This window comes from Sceloporus undulatus, unplaced genomic scaffold (assembly GCF_019175285.1).
Source record: "Sceloporus undulatus isolate JIND9_A2432 ecotype Alabama unplaced genomic scaffold, SceUnd_v1.1 scaffold_15, whole genome shotgun sequence".
Classification (NCBI taxonomy): Eukaryota; Metazoa; Chordata; class Lepidosauria; order Squamata; family Phrynosomatidae; genus Sceloporus; species Sceloporus undulatus.
The window spans coordinates 2,157,365-2,179,545 of record NW_024802937.1 but is presented as its reverse complement, the minus strand read 5'-3'; the positions used below and the strand labels follow the sequence as shown (position 1 = coordinate 2,179,545).

The 22,181-nt window shown below is 37.8% G+C and overlaps 1 protein-coding gene across 2 annotated transcripts in view; it reads right to left on the bottom strand.

Moving 5' to 3' along the window:
* Nucleotides 1-302: 302 nt before the first annotated feature.
* Nucleotides 303-22,181, bottom strand: part of LOC121917324 (myomesin-1-like) — a 96,930-nt gene continuing 75,051 nt past the window's right edge. For both annotated transcript variants that reach the window (XM_042443210.1, XM_042443209.1), the window contains 14 exons: nucleotides 22,016-22,060; nucleotides 19,215-19,351; nucleotides 17,723-17,867; nucleotides 15,832-15,891; nucleotides 15,550-15,617; nucleotides 14,475-14,588; nucleotides 11,251-11,338; nucleotides 10,168-10,206; nucleotides 9,967-10,072; nucleotides 8,024-8,187; nucleotides 7,498-7,534; nucleotides 7,132-7,154; nucleotides 5,999-6,054; nucleotides 303-1,214 (listed from right to left, as the gene is read on the bottom strand). In XM_042443210.1, coding sequence (XP_042299144.1) covers nucleotides 918-1,214; nucleotides 5,999-6,054; nucleotides 7,132-7,154; nucleotides 7,498-7,534; nucleotides 8,024-8,187; nucleotides 9,967-10,072; nucleotides 10,168-10,206; nucleotides 11,251-11,338; nucleotides 14,475-14,588; nucleotides 15,550-15,617; nucleotides 15,832-15,891; nucleotides 17,723-17,867; nucleotides 19,215-19,351; nucleotides 22,016-22,060 — 1,379 coding nt within the window. In that variant the 3' untranslated portion in view covers nucleotides 303-917. The remainder of the gene's footprint in view (nucleotides 1,215-5,998; nucleotides 6,055-7,131; nucleotides 7,155-7,497; nucleotides 7,535-8,023; nucleotides 8,188-9,966; nucleotides 10,073-10,167; nucleotides 10,207-11,250; nucleotides 11,339-14,474; nucleotides 14,589-15,549; nucleotides 15,618-15,831; nucleotides 15,892-17,722; nucleotides 17,868-19,214; nucleotides 19,352-22,015; nucleotides 22,061-22,181) is intronic.

Below are 22,181 nucleotides of genomic sequence, written 5' to 3'. Positions count from 1 at the left end.
AACACATATATTTGTTTACTTTTAACATCTGCTTCCTAGTATTATGCTACAGTACACTCAATTGATATTAGATTACCAATGTGATCAAATCTACCATATATACTTGACTATAAGTCGACCTCGTGGATAAGTTGAGGGCAGGTTTTGGGGCCAAAGTTATGGATTGTGATATAACCCATGGATAAGTCAAGGGTAAAATTTAGAGGCATGTAACAAAGGATGTAAAGGATGAAGCAAAGGAAAATAATGGCAAAGAACTTATAAAGTTATGGCAGGCATAACTGTTTGTGCTCACCCTAAAGGCTGCATGGATGAGAGAACAGAGAGGGCCAATGCTTCTTTTAGGTGCTCCCAAGATGGACTAAGCTCTTGCCTTTAGCCACTCTACTCAGAGAAAATGATGGCACCTTTTAAATATATATTTAACTATTAAAGTACACTACTCACATTGACCCATGAACAAATCGACCCAGTTTTTTGGGGTTAATTTTTTTACTAACATTTCTAGACTTATACATGAGTATATACAGTAGATTCTTGGTGAGAAAAGAATCTCCAGTAAACCAGCTATGACATATCCAGTTATTACATATCCTTTCACTCCTCTCACTAATTACATATGGTTGTGGCTTATGAACACCAGGACAGAATATCCATACCCTTATTGCCACATGCACTCATTGAACAATTGTGCTCCATTTAAGATGGAAGGCTGAGACAACAGTAGGAGAACTTGTATATGGAAGTGCAGGGCAGTGGTTTAATTTTGCCTAGTATAACTAAGTCATCGTGCTTGAAATGAAGTGAGTGTAAGGACCCAGACCTACCTCCTATGCATAGGCAAAACAGGTTACACACACGATTAAACCAGGTAGAAGTCTAGCTCTCACCAACATTTGTCCTCCTTAGGTTTAGCTTTATGCTTTCTTTTTCTTATCTCCTTTACTAGGTTCTGGATGTGGGATCTCCAATGCTTCCTCAGGCATGAACACACTTACAGTGAAATCACTTGTCTCTGTACCATATTGATTTTTCACTACAAGGCTGTATCTCCCCGAATCCACCGTATTGACAGCAGTGATACCAAAACAGGCTAGTTTTCCTGATTCAAATTTCAGGATGACGTGGTCATCTCCAGTCAGGTGCTTTTCATTTTTCAGCCATGACACTTCTGGCACGGGATTTCCCCAGACAGTGCAAGTGAGATTAAGTGCCTGGAAAAAACAGGAAAAAAAATCATAAATAGCAGTTATGAATAACTCTCTTACATATCAAAGCTACCTGAATATGGTGTTTTCACTTTTCTTCTATATAGGGATGTGTTAGCCCTACATATACCTAGACGGACCACTCCTCTTTGATATCAGTGTTGCTATAAACTCAGCCTCTATGATCATAATGTGGACAACATTATGTGAAGGCGAGCAGGTCATGTTGGCTAGCTTAGGATTTGCCAAGAGAATTTATTTTCTGGACATGTTTGAGGAGGTGAGGAAGAACCTAGATATGAGCCAATAGGATGTCATAATTTCAATAAATTAGACTTAAACATAGTTTAAAGAGATAGTTAAAAGTTATAGAAAAATTTCAAACACAATAAATCTGTTTCTAATAATTATCTACATGAAAAATTGAATATATTTAAGAAATGCTTATATATATCTGGAATGGATAGTATTATCTTATGGAAAACATATCCAGGAGCAGCTGTGTTGGCCATGTAGCAAAGTACAATAACATCCAAAATCCACAAAACAGTGATACCTTTATCGGGCAAACAAAATGCACAAAATACATGTTGCAAGCCTCCGAAGTTCCACTGGTGTTTTCATCAAGCAAAGGTGTTAAAAATCACACAGGAGGAAAAAAATATGATGCTGTTGGTCACAAATCTGCATTTTGTCAAGATGTTCTCCATGTTTTGGGAATGCGGAAGGACATTCATGCAGGCAAGGCCCTCCTCTTCCACATGGCCAGGAGGAGGAAGGGTCTGCCTGAATAAATGTCCTTCCACATCATCTGAACTGAGAACAGCTACATCTTGGAAAAAATGTAACCTTGTGATTCACACAGTCAAAAGTTGTTGTTTTTTCTCCTGTATGATTTTTAACATCTTTGCCTGACAAAGAAGCCAGTGGAGCTTCATGTATTTTGTGCATGTTGGCTGGTCAAATAAAGGTGTTGCTGTTTTGTGGATTTTGGATGCTATTGTACAATATTATGTGTTTCTCTCAGGTGAGCAACTTGTAAAACAACACCCTAAAAATACCACTAAGAGACACATTTGTATAACTACCAGTTCATGATAAGACCTGTGATATATTAATTTAGTTTACTGTCTTATTCTTTGCTTCATCTTTGATGCCTTAATGGTGAAAAGGAGTTGGGTGAAGCAGAGCACAGCAGATAATTTCTTGTAATTTTCCATGGATTTTCAAGAAAACAAGGAGGAGGAAAAATACCAAAAGATTAAAGAAAGACAAACAAAAATCCACCATACGTGAAGAAAAATAGGTTGTTTGTTTGTTTCTTTTCTCCAAAGAACCAGAATGATGAGAGGAATGGAATTCTACAGGGGTAGATGAGTTACTGTTCTGCCACCAAGCATTTGAATCTGTATCTTTCTTAACAAATATTAGTTTAGTGAAATAGGTGTGCATGCCAGACAAAACCACAGAGGCAACATATTTTATGAGAGTGAGATGGGTCAGACAATGATTTTGACCTAATAAACCACGGAGAATGTTAGCCTACATGCTCCCATCTCCCTTCGCCAAGCTCTGGTATTTCTATTATGTCTGTTAAGGGCATTTGGCATGCCTCTGAGCTGTTCCAGGGTGGGAGCACAAATCAGAGACCTTTGAAAATTGGGACCCTCATTAGGATTTATTTTCAAGTGCCTATCAAAGGTTCAGTGGCTTGTCAATCTGGAAGTACTCCTAAAACCATCTTCTATGTCATGTAGATAAAAGTAAAGACGATATGGCTATGTATGAACAATGAGCTAGGCTAAACAAAGCCTGTCTAACCAAAACAAATACCAAAGGTGCAGCTACAAATGATATTAGCCATGTGTTTAAACAAGTACAATATGTCTGTAATATGGATGCCTTTATTTTGGAGAAAGAGTAGCTGTGAAACTCCCTCCCGGATTAAGACCCCATATAAGTTTTCTGCTGTAAGTCCTTTCCTCCTGGCTCTGCTTGTCCCCAGAAGTGCTGGGAACATGGAAGAGTTTGTTCACATTTATGGCATCCATCCCAAGTCCTTTACAAACAATTCTGTGCAATGTCGATTATGTGAAGCTAGTGAATAAAAAGTCAAAACTGGTAGGGTTTTTTCATTAGACTTTTCTTTTTAGAACACAGGTTATCATTGAGGAAACTATCTCTTTGACATAGTGACCCAATGCACAAAAATGCTTTACAAATTGGTAATAAAAGCAATTATATTAATTATACCAACACTAATAATGTAGACTAAGTATTATTATAACATGTAGTGTCACATTACATGACTGTTGATTAGTTCTTAGAAAAATGCTTTATCGTATAGCTAAAATTAGAAAAACGACAGCATTTCAGCCTGTCCCCCCACCCCTCCACTGGTCTGGAAAATGTGGTTTCAATTTTCTAATGGCATAAAACTCCCTATGTATCGTCTTGAATGCTGGAAGTCAGACTGGAGTGAATTTTTATTATCCAGTCATGGAGTTCTGAGAACACTGTTTCATTATTTAAATGTATAATGAGAATGAAGGTAGTAAAGTCAGGTATCCCTATGGAACTATACAATGCTGAAGGGATAAAGGGAAAGGCAGCTGCCTGTGAGATATCTGTCAGGCTGTGTGAAATGAGAGCACTCTTTTCTTCTGTTCTACTCCAGAGCCATTCTTAATAAAATGGTGAAACCCTAGCTAGATGTGATGCAGGAAATCCATGACTGGATCTCCTGCCATTTGGCACAGTACAGAGTGCCAAAAAGAGGTGCCGGCTCCTTTTTGCGGTGCAGTTGTGACACCGCAAACCACCAGAGATGGTGTGATGGCGTTGCAGATGTACAGCACTGCTTTGATGCTGCACTGCTGCGACATCATAGCTGTGCACGCCATGTAGATGGTACTACGCAGCTGCAATGTCCTCATCACATGCTAGGGTTGCGGGGCATGTGCATGCGCCGCCCCGAGGCAACCCTAGCACGTCGGCATGATGCTGCAAAGGGCCCATCTGTCCAGGGCCATTTGTTTCAGTCTGAAAAGCAGCTGCTGGTCAAAGGACCAGAAATGGATAAGGCCCACAGTCCTAAGGGAGGGGTTTTCACTCCCACATGGCATTTCCCTGATGTAAATCCCCCCTGTAATTTCTAATAGACAGGCAAGACAAATTAAAAAATGGTGCCCAGAAAACAGGATTCAAGGAGACACATGCACACCAAACCTCCCCAGCTTCTAACACAGGCTGCAGCTTGAAGGAACAACATGATTTCTAATGCATATCCACAACTAGATATTCATTCCAGCAGGTGCTTGTTGTTTTACACTTTTAAAACCACCATAATGGGCTTATGTTATGAGACTAATTCTAATTGTACATTCAGTGGGATTTCTTCTGCTTTTCCCACCATCTGTCTAGCCTCAGCTCTTTTTCCCAAGGTCAGCAACAGGAAGTTAGTATTTATAGATCTCAGGAAAGCATACAGACTAGAACAAGAGGAAATGGCCCAGTCTTTTGAGGATCAGCTAGTTCACAATAAATTACTCTTAGCAGGACAGTTGAAGGGTAGGTCTGCTAATGAAATCACAGAGCCAAAGTCATGCTTTGTAGCCGTGGGTCACCTTTTTCTTACAAAATTAAATAGTACTTAGAAAGTACTGATGGGTTGTCTTCTCTCCATTGCTCCAAAATGTGGTTGACGATTAAAAAAAAATTGAATTGGGACCAGAGTAAACATTTGCATATTTTTGGCAACAAACCTGAATTAATTTTTTTTATTCAGAATTTTACATATGTGACACTTATAACTGCTAATCTATTTTTTTTACTCCAATTGAATTAAATGAAACAGAATCATCACAATATCTGTTCTACCACTTATAGCTATATATTATTTTGCCATGAGGTTTTCCAATATTTTAACAGCATCTGGAACAAAATCTGGTGTGAATAGCTCTGGTGTGTGTCGATATGTGTGTACTTGTGTGTATGTGCGTATAGTGAGAAAATATTTATCTGGTATTGTTTTAGCTCCATCGTGGTGTTAGACTAATATCCTCTGTTCATTTTGACATGCAATGAAAAGCTGGATCTTAATTTTCAGTAGAAAGAGTCAAGCAGTACAGGGAGGCTTTGCAACCTATTTAAAAGGCAAACCATTACACCTGGGGGCAACTCACTCTCTCTGTTAGTCAGAAAATGGTCATTCGAGGGCCACAAAACATCTATGACATGTGGTCCTAGGGCCATACTTTGCCAGTCCCTGATCTAAGTACTTCAGATGGTTTTCTTTTTTCTTTTTTCTTTTTAAATGTTTTGTTTCATTACTACTCTTATTTCTCTTGAAATGTGTGCCATTACATAAGAAAATGCATATGTCTGGCTGACTGGCTGAGCAAAATTCAAACTAAAGTAACGATGGATTTTGTAGTTATTGATAGGTTGTCCATGAAACTGACCTGTGAACTTTAAACCAAAGGTAAGTACAGTGAAGTTCACTGAAAATCAGTGGGGCCTAACATAATTTAGATCTCAATCGGATTGTAGCCTGAAATGTTGGCTGCCACCTTCTTCATTTTTTCCCTAACCACTTCAGTCAGTGTGTCCCAAATACATAAAGCCAGCCTGTGTACAATAGTGCAATTACACTCTCCACTTTGAAAAGAAATAAGCAGTGTTACCTCTTCATAAATGCCAGAACCTTTGAATAATTCTGAATCTCTCTTGCTCTGAGATTGAGAAAGCTGCAGCCAGACTTTTTAAATGTTTTAAACAATTTACTGTACCTTGCCTTCCTGGATAGTAACAACATCAGGCAGGCCTCCCAGCACCCGTGCACGATCTGGAAAAAAAATACATTATGTCTTTAAATAGCTCTGCTCTAGATTTTATTTTCCTGATGCCTCTTTTATCTTATTTTTGTAGAAGCTGTCAGTGATGCATGCAAACTGAGAATGATGAGAATGAAAGTCATGTCAAATTTGTTGTGGATGTCACATTATTAATATTTGATTACCAATGACTAGTTCCGCTAATGCAAACTATATAAATATGATTTACAAGGTCACAAATAAGACCAAGATTCTGTTCCTATTCTTTGAAGCATAACAGCTGGCAATGCTAAAAGGAAAGGCTGGATCCATCAGAGTAGTTGCTGATAGAAATGTAATTCACCATTGGCTTCCATGGTGCAAAACTTCATGTTTTGACCAAAAAAAAAAGCCTCTACCCCAAACATTTGACATAATGATTGATTGACTCAGCAGTGGGTGCAAATCTCAGTGTTCTGTGTTTTACTGTCATTTTTATTTTGGTAAACTGCCAGAAGAATTCATTGAAAGCAGTAAGGTATATATCTCTAAAATAAATCTACAAATGTTGACAAAGTAAGTATTGCTTGGTTACACTTTCATATCCTCTGTCAGCACATTATAAGTGCTATCAAAGTGCCGCATGTTGTTCCATTTTGCAGCTTTCAAATAATAAGTGAGGATTAAGAGGCAACAAGGAATGCAGGTTATAACCATCTCCTAGGGTAGACCATTCTGCAATCTGACCATCTTCAAGCTGACTAGCAAGAAAGAGTCTCTACAGTGCTATAGTTGCCCTTGCAGTCTGTGGGAGCAGGGAAATAATGCTTCAAAACTAGCTCAGCTTGTCTAAATACCTGACTATCTCCCTGCTTATCAACTTGCAGAAAGTATTCGCTCCACATCAGAAAACTGCTCTAAAACCTGTGATCTGCTTCTGACTTTGTGCAAATGAGATATATTACAGAAACATCTCTAAAACGCAGAAGGAAAAGAGGAAGAAATGGTGGTAATAGTAATTGTCTTTCTAACATTCAGGAAAGTGGAGAGCATTAAATCCTACTGATAATGCAAACAAACAAACAAAAATGAAAAGACATATCACTTACTTTTCTCTGCAATAGCTAGTGCTCTGGAATTGAAAAAGACAAAAAAAAGAAAATTCAGTTTAATTTCATTTTAAGGCATGGTGAAGGAGTTACTCTTCTGTGCAAAACTTTAAACAGTTGAACAAAATTGTTGACAGAACACTTCACTTGAATCAGAGAATGATTAAATTTTCTTGTACCTCAGCAAAAACAAGAACAACAACAACAATTCAACATTGAAATGAATGGTGAAATTACCTTTCATATAAGTAGAAAAGGCACTGGACGCTCCAGTTTTGAGAATAACATACAAGCTAGATTACAGCATAACCTTTTAAAATGTTATTTTAATTTATTTAAATTGAATCTTTAATGAATGTTACTTACTTTAACCTCTGGAATTCAGCAAAGGCTTCATCAAATGCTTAAAAGAGAAGAATAGGATTGTATTAATAGAAGCCTTTACAAAAGTGCATTTGTGTTATCATTTTTTTCATCTAGATGTTGACAAATTTAGAACAGGTTGGAACATGTAATAAAAAACAAAGGAAGCTCAGATTATATAATGAAAACCATACGTATTAATTGAATGTAGCAGACAGGTTCATTTTGTGACATATTTAAAGAAAGGTTAGAATAGCAATTTACTGCTAATCATGGTATCACTTTGTAACAATAAATAAATAATGCTGCTGGGGGCAGGGGAAATATCTGAAAGGCAGCAGGGGTGGAAAAATGTTGCTTAATGCTGGCATAGTGAGAGCTTTCATCTTGGGCTATTGAGAGTAATGTTAAGAAGCATATAACCAGGAAGGTAAAAAGTGTTGTTACCATCACTTATCACAGCTTTGTCCTTTTTCTGTACTAATTAAAGATGCAATCTACAGTCATACAGATAATGTCTGCTATTTACCTTGACCAGAAAGATCCACAGTTTTTGTGTGTCCAGTTTTACCATCAAAGAGTTCCAATAAATATTTCCCCTTGTCGCTGGCTGTGGGCTCATTGATTTGCAACCAGATTTGCTCACCAGTGACACCAGTCTTAACTCTCTCTGTATACTTAATTTTGACTTCACTGAAAACAAACAAAAAGAACCATTACCTTTTTGTAATAATGGAAATGCTATTTGCGTCACACTTCCCCTTTAATTGTGCATATGCTGAGATTTTAGTACCCTCTTTCCAGAAGCAGACAGACTGCGGTTTTTTTCCTCCTCTGCATCAGATTTACACTGCTACCCCTCCAGAAATGTCTGTTCTAGTTCTTTCTTTCACCAACCAACAATGCTATATGCTTCAATCAAAGGAGTTTTTCCTAAACTACTTCAAAGGGTTGTTTAAGCCTAGAGCAGCCCTACCTGTCAAACCTGAACTTCAACACATACTGTTTCCTTGCAGGACTATGAGCACTAAAACTGGAGTGATGATAAAAGCTTTTAATCATCATACTTTTAGATTATGTCAGTGGTACTGACAACAGTGCTTAAAGAAAACTCTGTTGGGTGCATAAAGCTTCCAGCACCACAGGTTCAGTTTCATCCTTTCTTTTTTTCTCTCTCTTTCTTTTATTCTCATGGATCATCATGACTAGCTTTGTTTTTCTCTGTCCTTCTTTGTTTACTATGCGGCAGAAAGCTTGCAGCTTCTCTCCCACTGAAAAGAGTAGCTTTACAGAGGAGGCAATTTTAATAAAAACTTCAGGGTAAGGGGAAAGGCTATCCTTCCATACCCTCCAACTGTCCCAATCTGGCTGGACAGTCTCTTATTAATTTTCTGTCATCCCACTTTTTCAACTGTTTTTAAAATGTCTCCGTTTCTCTCTCCCCCTTTTTCCTTTTGTCCTCAGCTTGCTGAAAAATTAGCTCAAAGTGCAAAAGTAGTTTGCACATAGTTAACTCAACAGTGCAAGAGGAGAAGGTGTAATATTCCTTTTTCCAGATGGGTCAGACAAAAACAGCTTCTCCTATCTTATGTGTACTTTCTCAATAATAATTTTTCTCACACTCAGATGTTGTCCTCAGCTTACTGAAACTGCTGCAAACTGAGTTCAATTAACTCAAGGTGGGAAGGGGAGAGGAGATGAGAGGTGGAATATTGTCCTTCCCAGTAGGCTCACATACAATCAAATTGTTGCAGCATCTCCTGGCTTGTGTGTTCTTCCTCATTGATAACTTTTGCCATCTTGGCCACTCTCTGATGTTGTTTTGCCACATGTGTCTCATTTTTCATCTGTGAAATTGTGGAGGCCATGACATCATCTTTGGGCATAGGCAGAACATTGGGACCAGGAAGATGCCTTTCCATTTTGCTGAACTCACATGGGAAAACAATACAGTGTCCTTCCCACGAACTGGGAAAACACTGCATAGTTAGGAACCACAGTGTGTGTGTCTTTACTATTGCATATGATCCTATATGGTATATGGTATGATCTCTGCTGACAAAAAAATTCTGGTATATCAGCCTCAGTTCTACTGCACTACCACCTTTGCTGGAAATCCAGCATTAATATTGTCCTAATATGCATCAGACTATGTGAGTTTGCAAGCCTATGAAACTTTACTTGTGAATAAATCTTGTTAAAGGTGTCTATAATTGTTATGTGCTTTATTTCATCTCAGTGGGTATCATTTCATTGGCATCTGGGCCCTTGGTCCTGTTTCTGCTTTAGTACATTATATCTTCACATCTGACACCCATGGGTACAGTGTGTATATAAATTGAGTTGGTTGTGTTAGTATTGATCTAAAACTAGCCTGGAGAAATGCATTGGTGTGAATATATCCTAAATTTAAACAGGTATGGAATGTTCCTGTTGAATTAAGTGTCAGTCATTGGTATGAGTTCTACTTACTTGTGTGACCAGCTCACTCTCAAATCTTCCAAGTAGTAGTTAACAAAGGAGTACAATCTGATACCCTCTTCTGTACTCTGAATTTTCAGTTCTGTTGCAGATAAAGCTGAAAATACAACACATGTTTTTTGTAGACTCTTACAGTCATTAATGGAGTGGTACAAATGAGTCATTCATCAGGAAAGGGAATTAAATACTCACCAATCACTTTGCATACTTCCGTCATCAAATCTGCAAAAGCTGTGGAAATAAATCCAGAGACTGAGACTCAGTGTTCCCAGATGAGACATGCCTGGTTGTGACTGAAGGATGCCCTGAAGTTCCCTGGCTAATCTGGAGTGTTCCTGTAAGTGGATTCTTGTTAGGAAATCTGACTTGCCTTTTAAAATGTTACTAGTATTCTCAGGGAATCTGCATACATCCTCCCTGTTTCAGTGCCATTTTAACCCCTTTGGCTTGCTGTTCATCAAGAGAATTTGACATGGAAAACACCATGCATGCTGTTGCCTAGTTAATTAAATTTAAACATTATATATAAAGTCTTAATTGGAAATGTTGAATTTTTCTTCAGGACTGACCTAACCTCAAAGTAATCCAAGTGGCTGCACTGCACTGCCAAGAAAGCACTGGCAGCTTAACCAAGCAATCTTAACACTAGTGCCCTAAAAAATCCCCTGTGATGTTGCATACATTGCCAGCTATATCTTGAAATTTAAGATGTGGATCTGAATGTCCCCATGATCTCCCAAGGGCTTTTGGGGTACACCTTTTGGACAGAAGGCTAAGCAACTAAGGGTTTCAAAATAGCTTAGGCTACTCCTAGTCCCTTTCTAGAGATAGACTGCCAATTTTGCAGACAGAAACAATCCATCAATATGAAGTTCATTTCGAGAGCTGCTGGAATCATGTAGTGCATTAATATATCCTAATCTATTAAAATCTATTAATAGATTAATACATGCTGATTGACAAAGAAATGAAGGTCACAGTTCTATGCATACAGTGTGCCCTTACTTTACACAGGGGATCCATTCCGGAATCTCCCACGTAAAGCAAATTCCGCCTATACTCGATTCCCATTTAAATGAATGGGGCTTGTGCACATGCCGCCCCTTCTCCCCATGTGGCTTTCAGCGTATGCTGAAAGCCACATAAAGTGCATCCATGTAAGACACGGGTACACTGTATTTAGTTAAGGAGCAAGCCAAATGAATTTTGTCAGGCTTAGTTCCAAGTCAACATTCAGAAGAATATGATGCATGTTGCACAACATTAAATTCTCACCTGCTTCCACAAGTTTCAGTATGCTTTTGTCCTTTCCTCGGTCATCTTTCAATATTACTTCATATATGCCAGCATCTTTCTTAGAAAACTGTGAAAGAATATAAATTAGTAGCAATGAGGGTGGTGAGGGTGGAAGAAACAATATTGAGAGGCCTGAGGAAGAGAACAAATAATAGTTCTGCCATAATTAGTGTGTATAATATTTCTTATAATGTATTAATCAGTGATTTTTCCCCCTAATCACAAAAAGTTCATGTTTTAAAATTCATCCAACAACCTAGTAAAGTAGGACAGAGTGAAATACTGTATAAGGATGACAGAGATCTCAATCAGCAGGATAAAACAGCTGGTGAATATAAAGAAAAAACAGAGCTGTTAATAAAAGGAAATATCCCTTATTCTGAAAAGTAACAGAAAACATAGAAGTTTAAAATGAAGGCCAGAAAATGCTAATAAGGTTTTTGTAATGAGCCTTTTTTCTTTTCTGAAGAGAACCAATAGTAAGTTTTAAAAAAACAATTAGATGCTATATGCTGAAGCTATAACATCCATGCCATGTTATCCTGATGTGTGACACTGCTGCTACCACCACACCACAGTCCCTCTACCAGGCCTAAGGCAAAAGTCTCTTTTTCTCCCACACTGGCTTTGACATGCCAACCATTCAGTACACGGGGAAGAAAAAAATAGGTCAAATAATATGGTTTTTTAAAGCTGAAATGACTTTAATGTGGTTCAAGGATTCAATAAAGAAAAAAGTGAGTTCAGGTTCTACAGCAATACACCCTAAAGGTTTAATAGAAATATATATAAAAAATGCATGGCTTTCCCCTAACTGATGTACTGTAATCTGCTTCCAGTAAGAGCTAATTCTTATATAGCTGAGTGAAGGTTAAAATGATGGTCTTGTAATTTAGTTTTTGCACAGGTGGAGAGATTCAAAAGGGCAACTCTCTGGGCAGTGAAAAGCCAGAGAGGTAAGAACTAGGAAGAGATCTGATAGCCTCGTACAAACATGGTACAAATATTCTAATGCTGACAGGAATGGAATTAATCATGACACTTGGCTTCTGAATTAATGAAGTCTGGGAGAATAGCCAGAGTTTAACTTCCTTCTTCCAGGCACTTATTTGAAGAAGAGTTCTTTGTTCAGTTTAAGTCCCTTCCTCCATCCATTCATATCTGCTAAATTCAGATTGTATTAGGCAATTATTCCTGCCTTTTTATTAGCATTGTCACCTCTTGTCAGTGTCTCTGATTACTTCCACACCACTTATTTAGTGAGAGACTAACATTCTTTATTCACTTTTTTTTTTACCGAGTATCCAGATAGATTGTCTCCAGATCATTTTATTCTAGCATTTTAAAGTTATTTACATCACATCAATCAGGCCTAGTTTATGGTGCTACTCTAAAAAGAAAACAATTATTGCACAGGCTGGATTAGCAAATCACTCTTGAATACATTCTTCACTGCCACTTGAATATCTTTATTAGGGCTTTATGGCACATGGCTTTTAAACAGCAATTTTATTGGGAGGAAAGCTGTATCAGCGACGGTGATTGCAGGACACTACTTCCGTCCCATGCCTGTCCTGTCCCCCTGCTGTCCCTTCTCATTGACAGGGGAAACCCATGAATAAGCTGCCCAGTGCATGATGCTCAAATGCAAAAAGCTATTCCCAGGACATTCAAACTATTGGCAGTCACATGGTGTCACTGTCTCATCCTCCGATCCTCCCCCCTTTCCCTCACTATTTTTAAAAAAATCCGAAAGTTTTCAGCTGGGTATGTTTAGCCTGGAAAAGAGAAGGTTAAGAGATGATATGATAGCCCTGTATAAATAAATGAAGGGATGTCATATTGAAGATGGAGCAACTTTGTTTTCTGCAGCTCCAGAGAATAGGATCCAGAGCAATGGATTCAAACTGCAGGGAAAGAGATTCTACCTCAATATTATTAAGAACCTCTTGACAACAAAAGCTGTTTGACAGTGGAATATGTTAGCTTGAAGTATGGTGGAGTCTCCGTCTTTTGAGGTTTTTAACCAGAGGCTGGATGGCTATCTGTCAGGGGTGCTTTAATTCTGTGTTCCTGCATAGCATAACTGGGTTGGACTGGATGGCCCTTGAGGTCTCTTCCAACTCCATGACTCTATGATACAGAGCATGGTATCAGTTTTGATTTCTAATCGTTCAATAACTGATTTAGGAGATGCGATAAAAATAATTTGTTTCAAAATGGCATATAACATCTCAACATAAGGGGGCGTTGTTTTGTTTTTGGGTTTTTTTTTAAAGGGCCAAGTTGGAAGGGAATGTGGTTGTGGCATGTTTTTGCCCTCTTCTTGCCCACTTGGAAATGATATAGGCCTAAATTTTGTGCTAATGGAGTGAAAATCCCTACTAAATCAGTTACACTGGATTGCACAAGTAGTTGTGTTAAAAGTTGTGCAGCCTGTTGTGATTACACAACTATATTGGTCATTTGCTTGGGTAATAAAAACTGTATTGGATATTGTCTTTAAGCCTACTCTGAGACAGTACAACCAGTCACACAACTCATTAGTACAATCACATAATAGGACAGAGGCATTATTATTTTGTGTATGGTATTACCCAGATAATGCTGGTTATTCAGCAGACCGGAGGTGAATTAAATTAAACCATACTCTTCCAAGCTTTATTACATAAAGGAGAAATAGCATCTAACCTTTGAAAACATGCAGTGGTGATGAAATACATATGTGTTCAGAAGCATATTACATGTGGTCCTCCAGACATTGTTGAATTCCATGTGTCATCAGCACCAGCCAGCATGGCAAATGTTAAGTAATGATGGAAGCTGTAGTTCAATAACAGCTGGAGGATCACGGGTTCCCCACTCTGACAGTTGTGCACACATTATATATTGTGTAATAAATAAGCAAATGATCCTCAGGTTCAGTGCTACTTCAAGGCATTTTAATGCCTGACAGAAAGCACAAAGTTGTATTACACTGCCATGCCATGGCAACACTTTAAAGGCCTTGCTGCACCATTCAGACATGCACAGTTGTGTCATTTGTCTCCTAAACACTATCAGCCTGCTTCAGCTTTGTTCCATGGTAACTTCTGCCTTGGTCACATCAGTTGGTCTGCACATCTTCTGCTCCCACAAAATACTGTCCATTTAGGAAAACTCTCTTATCTAAAGCCACCCTCAACAGAAAAAAGGCTACCCACCTCGGTTATCAGCAAAGTACACACACCATCCTTAAAGTCATGCTCTTCATCAACCATTATTTCCCTTTCATCTTTATACCAGACAATGTGTGTTTCTTTCTTAATATTAGCCACCTGAAATGGATTTTTTTTAATAGGATCAGTTTCTTAATCATCAGAAAAATTACAAAGCAAGATATCGTGTTATGCAAAATCTTAATAAGCTAAGGAAAGTCATTTGATCTTTTCAGCATTTCTTCTTGAGGCAGTTAAAAAGCATCCTATACTTTTACAAAGAAAGACCCCAGCTCATTTCACAACGAGCAGTAGTTATATTATGATACTGAAGTGAAGTGTTAATTATCCCTTTAAAAGGGATACGACCCTAAATGTACATGCTGACCTTTTGATTTTGGAAGCTAAGCAGTTTTGCGGCTGGGGAATACATGGATGGGATACGAACAGGGAACACCAGGAATCTCCAAGTAGGGCTAAGAAAGAATTGTGCCTGAAAACCAGGAAAGCCAGGGCTGCCATTCAGAGCTGACAGCCCTGGGCTAGATAGAGAAAGGGTCTCACTCAGGTCTGTTACAGACTGCCAAAATAAAGCTGCTTCGGGTCTCTTTGGAGGTATGCTATTTAAATAATGCATGCACCCTAAGAATCCAGAAGCTGCACCAAAGCTGCACTCCAGTGCTTAGGAATGGAGTGTGGCTTTGGCGCAATCTCCGGACTCTTAGGACCCATGCATCATTTAAATAGCATATCTCCAAAGAGACCCAAAGCAGCTTTATTTTGGCAGTCTGTAACAGGCCTCAGTATACAGCACCTTCCTATGTTGCTATGAGACCACTCTGCCTCCTGACTTTATTCTCTCTGATTCTGAATCAATCCAATGAATTGTATGTATGTGTGTGCATGCATACATCTATCCATCTAACTATCCATCTATGAATGTTTGTGCTGAATCTATAATTGTGATGTTCACTTAGAGTGGAAAAGAACACCTGACAAAAACGTAACACCACTAAAAGTGCCTATATTGGTTAATTTTGCTTCTGTAAACAAATGCTGTTCAAGATGCACTGTTACTTACCTTGCATTTCAGTAACACATTGCATTCAGGGGTAACTTCCCATCTCAGATACTCAACAAAATGTGGACCTGTTTGAAATGATTTATAAAATAAACTCCCTCACATATTATGGCATAAACAGAATTAAATGAATTTTTCATGCAAATTCATCAAGTATATCATTTTATAGTCTCTACATTTTTGTTATGACAAAAATAGGTTTTATTAAATCTCAAACATATGCAGATGAATTAAGCCAGGTAATCAGATTTATATAGCCCTGTCATGTTTGTGTGGTGTTACCTTGTTTCCTGAACCACTCTTGCCTCTGGAATTCTGCTTCTTTCTGGAGTTTCTGGAACACTGGATTTAAAATAAACAAACAAATAAACAGAGCAAAGTATAGCCATCTTTGAAAGACATTAATTTGAATTAAAAACAGATACCTTAATCTGGCTAAGAAGATATGTACATGAGAAGTGCTAGTATGTACAGCACTATGTAAATTTACAGTGCTTTATAAATAAAAGTTAATAATAATAATAATAATAATAATAATAATAGCTGGTGCATGTCTACTTAGAAGTAAACCCAACTGAATTCAATAGGGCATAAGTATTTATAGGATTGTAGCCTTAATTAAGTTTCTGCATACAAATTGGCTGCTGAATTGAGTGGTATAAACTAGATGCACATCCATATATTCTGTTTTTTTAAAAAAACTGATTTCAGTGGGATAAATATTTTTGTTGTTGTTGTGTCCCTTCAAGTCGTTTCCAACTTACAGCGACCCTAAGGTGAACCTAGTTTTTAAAAGGAGAAATGGAGCTACTACTTGAAATGGGAAGAGAAAAATGTAGTTTGGGGCCTTTAACACTACACAGTTACAGTGCTGTGATTCCACTTTAACCTCCATGGGAACAGCCTGGAATCCTATGATTGAAAGTTAGGGAGATGAATTGAGAATTCTCAGCTAGAGAACTCTCTAGTACTTCACCAATCTACAAACCCCAAGATCCCACAGGATGTTGCCATGGCAGTTAAGGTGCAATCAAAGTTCTACAATTGTGAAGTATGAAAGGGCCATTTGTTTCAAAGTAGGTCAAACTAGCCAGGATATTTTTGCATCTGTTTGAAAAAGTAGAATGATATTAGGTCCCAATTAAAAGAACTGAAGTGCAACCCATGCCATTACACCAACTCTGAGTTCCAACCATAGTTGGATTTAAGCAAAAGAGTATTGTATTGCACTATACATCACAAATTCTGAACTAACCAATTCTACAGAGTGATTATCCCAGGTGACCTGGATTACCCTTGCTATTATTACATTTTGGCATGGGTTAAGCAAATATCTAAATCACATGAATTGTTATAGGTCTGTCAAATCAATGACTAAATCCTATTAAATTAATTGTAATATTTTGGAAGTGCAATAATGATAAGTAAACATTGCTGTTGCTGATATAATAAAAATAGCAGGTACTGAAGATGTACCACTTGTCTTAAAAATATGTTAGATAAAATAGTTATAATATGAATCATCATTTATAGATGAAATAGTTTTGATTCCATTAAACCATCACATCTGAAATATAAACTGAATATTTATTTACATAGACTTGCAACAGAGAATATAAATTATACAGTCACTGCCTAATTATTACTAGTGTATATGTTAGAAAGTCATTACAAAATACTGTGGCCAAGCTCCAAAGAATACTTCAGGAATATTGTATGTCCAGTTGAATTACTATTGTTTCTTCAATGGACAGAAGCAGAAGTTTCATAAATGTCCCTACATAACATGGAAGGCTGCTATTTAAAAATACAAATTCCACTAAAAGTGAGGAACTAGTCTTGAATATCTATGAACTGTAAATATTGCAGTCTTACAGAATAATGATTTCAGTTGAACTTTCAACAGAACATTCCAACAACTAATCCTACAATACGACTATACAGTATGAACCAAATTAATTCGCTTCCATTGGTTAGCTAGTAACTTTCTAAATCATAATAATTTTGACATATTGTACTATGAAACTACAAAGTAAAGCTTACATAGGCCCTAAAATGTGCGATACCTGTATTATCACAGTTTTTCAGGAATGGAAATAATATTCAAGACAAAGCATTTAATAGCAAACTGTACTAGGTAGTTGTTTAAATAAAGCATTTCAGTAGTGCTTACCATCACCAATAAGAACAAGACTGGATTGGTTGGTTGCTTTTCCATCTTGAAGTTGAAAGGTGTAAGTACCTTCATCCTCATCTTCAAGTCTATCCATAACCATTTCAATCATACCAGAATTGTGGTCAATCTTCATCTTATATTTCTTCAAGAACAAACATAAAAATGAGTTGAAAAGCCATCTTCAGAGTTTCTAAAATGTAATGTTCTCTAAGCCTCTAAAAGTTTTATGAAACCAGCACATCAGCTAAACTTTGAATACGTATCTAAGTTTTGCCCTCTCAAACATAAGGGAAAGTTGTTGAGCAAACCCTACATTAGTTTCAGCAAAATCTTTGTTTGATTGATGAATTATTGTGCCAGTCACAGAGACATTCCTCTTTCCTTGAAGATGATGGGATGGCCTTTGTTTCAGTCACAAAGACACTGTTACCACTTGCTTAGAGGAATCCGCATTTTTTTTAACATCTAAGTCTAAATTACAATTCCAAGGCTAAACTAAAGAAGACCTACTGAATCAATGGAACTTATTTACACGTTGACATATCCTCTTTTCATTCACTCAGTGGATCTACACTAATTGGGTCTAGCAATTGGATTTAGGCTCTATTCTTCTTATTAAAATTATTTTAAATTTTGTATTGTTTTTAGCAACAATACCATGTTTGGGCTGAAAAACAAGTGAGGCATTTGAAAACAAAAATCACATACTGGAAAGCCTTCCTAAAGCAACAATGGGAAAGGATGAGGAAGAAACATCCAAATTAGTTGCAGCGAGCAAAGGTGGTGGGGGTCTAATTTGGATCTCTGCAGGCATAAAGCCCACACCAACTCCTATTTTCAGGTTTTGTATGTTCATGTAGGAATTTTGCATCCATGGTATTCAACCTAGACGTGGTTAGGTCTTGGAACATGGAGAGCCATGTTCTGACTTCTCTCGATCAGCACAGCTCTCATTTTAGATAAACAGAAGTGAAGCATTATCAGCTAGTCACTTCTTATGGTACAGTGAAGGTATTTTTGCTGTCTTGGGGGAAACTAATCACCATCAAACAGAATTACTTATCCTAATGTGTTAGAATCCAAGTGAGATTTCTGACTGGAAAATGTAGGGTACTTTAGCTGGGCGCTTTGTGTGTGTGTGTGTGTGAGAGAGAGGGGGGGCTGTCAGTGAGATCCCCAGGAGCTAAACTGGCACCTCCAAATGAGATTTACATCCCTGTAATAATATAACATAATAATTACATTCTGCTATTCTACTAAACACATGACATAGATTATAACTATAAAACTGGACAATCAAATAATAAAAAATGCAAATTAAACAGTTTCCAAAAGTGATAACAAAATCATATCCAATACAGTGTAACACAGTATAATATAATACAATATAATTTGGTATGAGATTCTATCTGAACATTTTACTTTTTTTTTAAAGTTCATGTTATCATAACAACAGATCACTTTTAGCAACAAGCAATGATTAGCTTACCTCTCCATTAACAATTCCCTTGTCATTAAATACAAAGTTGACTTTAGCACTGCCAGACAATTTCTCAGCCTGCATCCAGAATCGCACCTGTCCCTTCTCTAAAATTTCAACTGCCAACTCAGATTTAAGGGGGATGACTGTTAACAAAGAAAAATAATGTCAAAGAGGATATTTGTGGTCTGCCCCCAAACAAAGACTCTGCTACCAGTTCCAAGATGTATTTCTTACACACATTGGGTTATTTTAGCTTGTGTGATTCCTAAAGGTTGTAAAGGTTGACAGCCGTTGTCCAGTAAATGGTGTGACAGTTCTGGCTACAGAAATGTCTGAGGTGAAATGTAAAACAGCCCCCAAGAAGGCATTTGAAAGCATATACAGGCTGAACAGTAGTGTCACTGGGGTTGCCTTGCCCTCCCTCCTATCTACTGGGCCACCTGCTGCTGAGGGGGGCAGCACTGCAGCTCTGGAGTGCCCATTCAGGGTATAGTATGGCTGCTCTTCCAGCAGCCATGCTGGATCCTGAAGGCACAGACCCCCTAAGAAGTCCTTTACAATGTGGCTGTGTAGAGGGGGGCAGAACTGCAGTCTTTAGAGGGCCTGTTTATGGGCAGGTGCAGCAGCTGGATGAACAGGAAAAGGAGATGACACCCTTTCTTGCTCACCCAGTAGCTGCACCAGTCCCTCCAGGTGTACTGCCCTATTGTGTGACATCCCCATCTGGGGTGACACCCAGTGTAGTCCACACCTCCCTAGTGATGCCTCTGAGGCTGAAACATTTTTGACTTTTTATTAATAAATCATTCATCCATTGAGCATCTTCAGACATGTCTCCTGTTTTCTGCTGATCCTGATAGAGTGAGCCTTCTAGTCTGGGTATCTGGTGACAGAGATAAATGCTAGATCCCTACTAACGTCTTTCTTGAAAGCAACATGTACATACACACACCTACTTACTTTCCTTCTGTTATACATCCACATAAAGGAGACTGTTTAATTCTTAGTTAAGTGTATTATGACACACACCCATGTGCCCTACTTAATCGAAAACATTATTTCAGACTTCTAGTGAGATACAAGAAGAGCACACGCTAGACCAATGATATTCCCAAATTTAGATTCTATTTCATTTTATATCTCCCTGGAAACAGTGCAGTATAAGCTATGGAATCTTCCACAGCCATGTTGCAAAAGATTCCAAGGTCCTAAGGAAGTAGGACATTGGCAAATCGTGATTTCACTTTGTTTGCTCTTCCTTATGATCTCCTGGAGCTAAAACTCAAACCATAAAACCAGTTGCATCCTAATTTGTGGCCTGCCTTTGAATAATACTATTCCTTCTTAAGAAGAACCATGAGATATAGACCAGCATGCAAGCAACAAACTCTGGCCTCTATCACTCTTAAACACTCCTGGGGGGAAAAAAGAAGCCCTATTTATTATGATAGCATTTGAAAAGGAGTAGAATGAGACAATCCCATGACCTTATGTACCTTCTAAACCCAGACAAGCTTACTGCCACATGTGTTAGTACAGCCTATGGGTATAAAGGGGAGTGGGAAGAGGAATTATGCTATGTTGCTTTTGTCTTACTGTCAGACTGTGGCAATTTTAAATTCTTGTATGTAATTAGTTGTGAATATTTTAACCTAAAGTAGAACAAAAAGCAGACACAACACCCAGAGGCTAAAACAGAATGACTTAAGAATGACTTAAAACCCTTCACTGCTGAGGAGAAAAAAAGATCTTTACTAGGCCTCTTTCATTTCAAACCAGAGTGGAAAAAGCTGGAGATGACAGTTCCTTAAATTCCCGGCAGGGACTTAGCCAAGGGGTGGGGGTTCTTGGGGTCCGCCCCCCCTTCCATTAGAAAAATGATGTGTGCTGCTGCACTGCTGCACCCAAGCCCCATTATAATGGTGGCACTTAGTCTGGACCCCCCTTCCTAAAATCCTAGCTACGTCCCTGTTCCCAGGGTTGGAATGCTAATCCAAAAAAGTAACTTTTTCAAATTCTGCCTCAAAACAAATGTGCAAAAGAATTTCCTCCCGGCTCAGTTTGGTTGAACTGTAACACATGTGAAAAATTAGACAAATAATGCTCTCTTTCCCCCCTCTTCCATGCTGACAGACAGAGAGGTATAGTCTTGTTAGACTTGCAGGTTCACTGATGGTATATATTTTTGCGTTCCAAAGAATTTTGTCCAAAACATTAGCTGAAGCACATTTTTAAAAATATAAATTAAAAATCCCTATTAAAATAATACAGAATGGAAAAATAGTTCGAGTTCCAAAATACATAGTGGAACAGGCACCATCTTAATTATAAAATAGTGACAGAGAAAGAAACAATCAAACACTGCAAGGAAGTGAATGCTGGAGTTCTGGGCAATTTATACAAAAAGTCCCACTGTGCATAGAAGCTAATCAGGCATCTGTAAACTCATCCCAAATACGGTGTACATAGTTTTTAAAAAAACATTTTAAATCTGTTTTAACTTATTACTGCAGTTTAATATATTTTTAGTTTATTTTATTATTTTAATTATGTAACTTGTTTAAATGTGTAATGCTTTTCATAAGCCACCCATGAGATTCTTTATATAGAGTGGGATATAAATAGTTTAATAAACATAAATTAATTAATTAATAAAATAAAGGTTGGTACCTCTGTCAGAACCTAAGGTCACAGTAGTGTGTTTTATATGACTGTAACAAAAGCTGACATGTGGAAGCCACTATTCTAAGGTATCCCAGAAATACTAATGCTACATACTACTCTTTCCCCACTTTGTTAACACTTACCAGGGAATTTATGTGCGTGGCTGAGAGCAAGGAGGCGTTTCATTTCTGCAAAAGACAGGAATAAGAGGGGATGTCACACATTTGATATTCTTACACAATTTATTTTACAATTATCATTTTTATTGAAGCATAGTTTGTTTTTATATGACATAATAGGCAAAGGGCA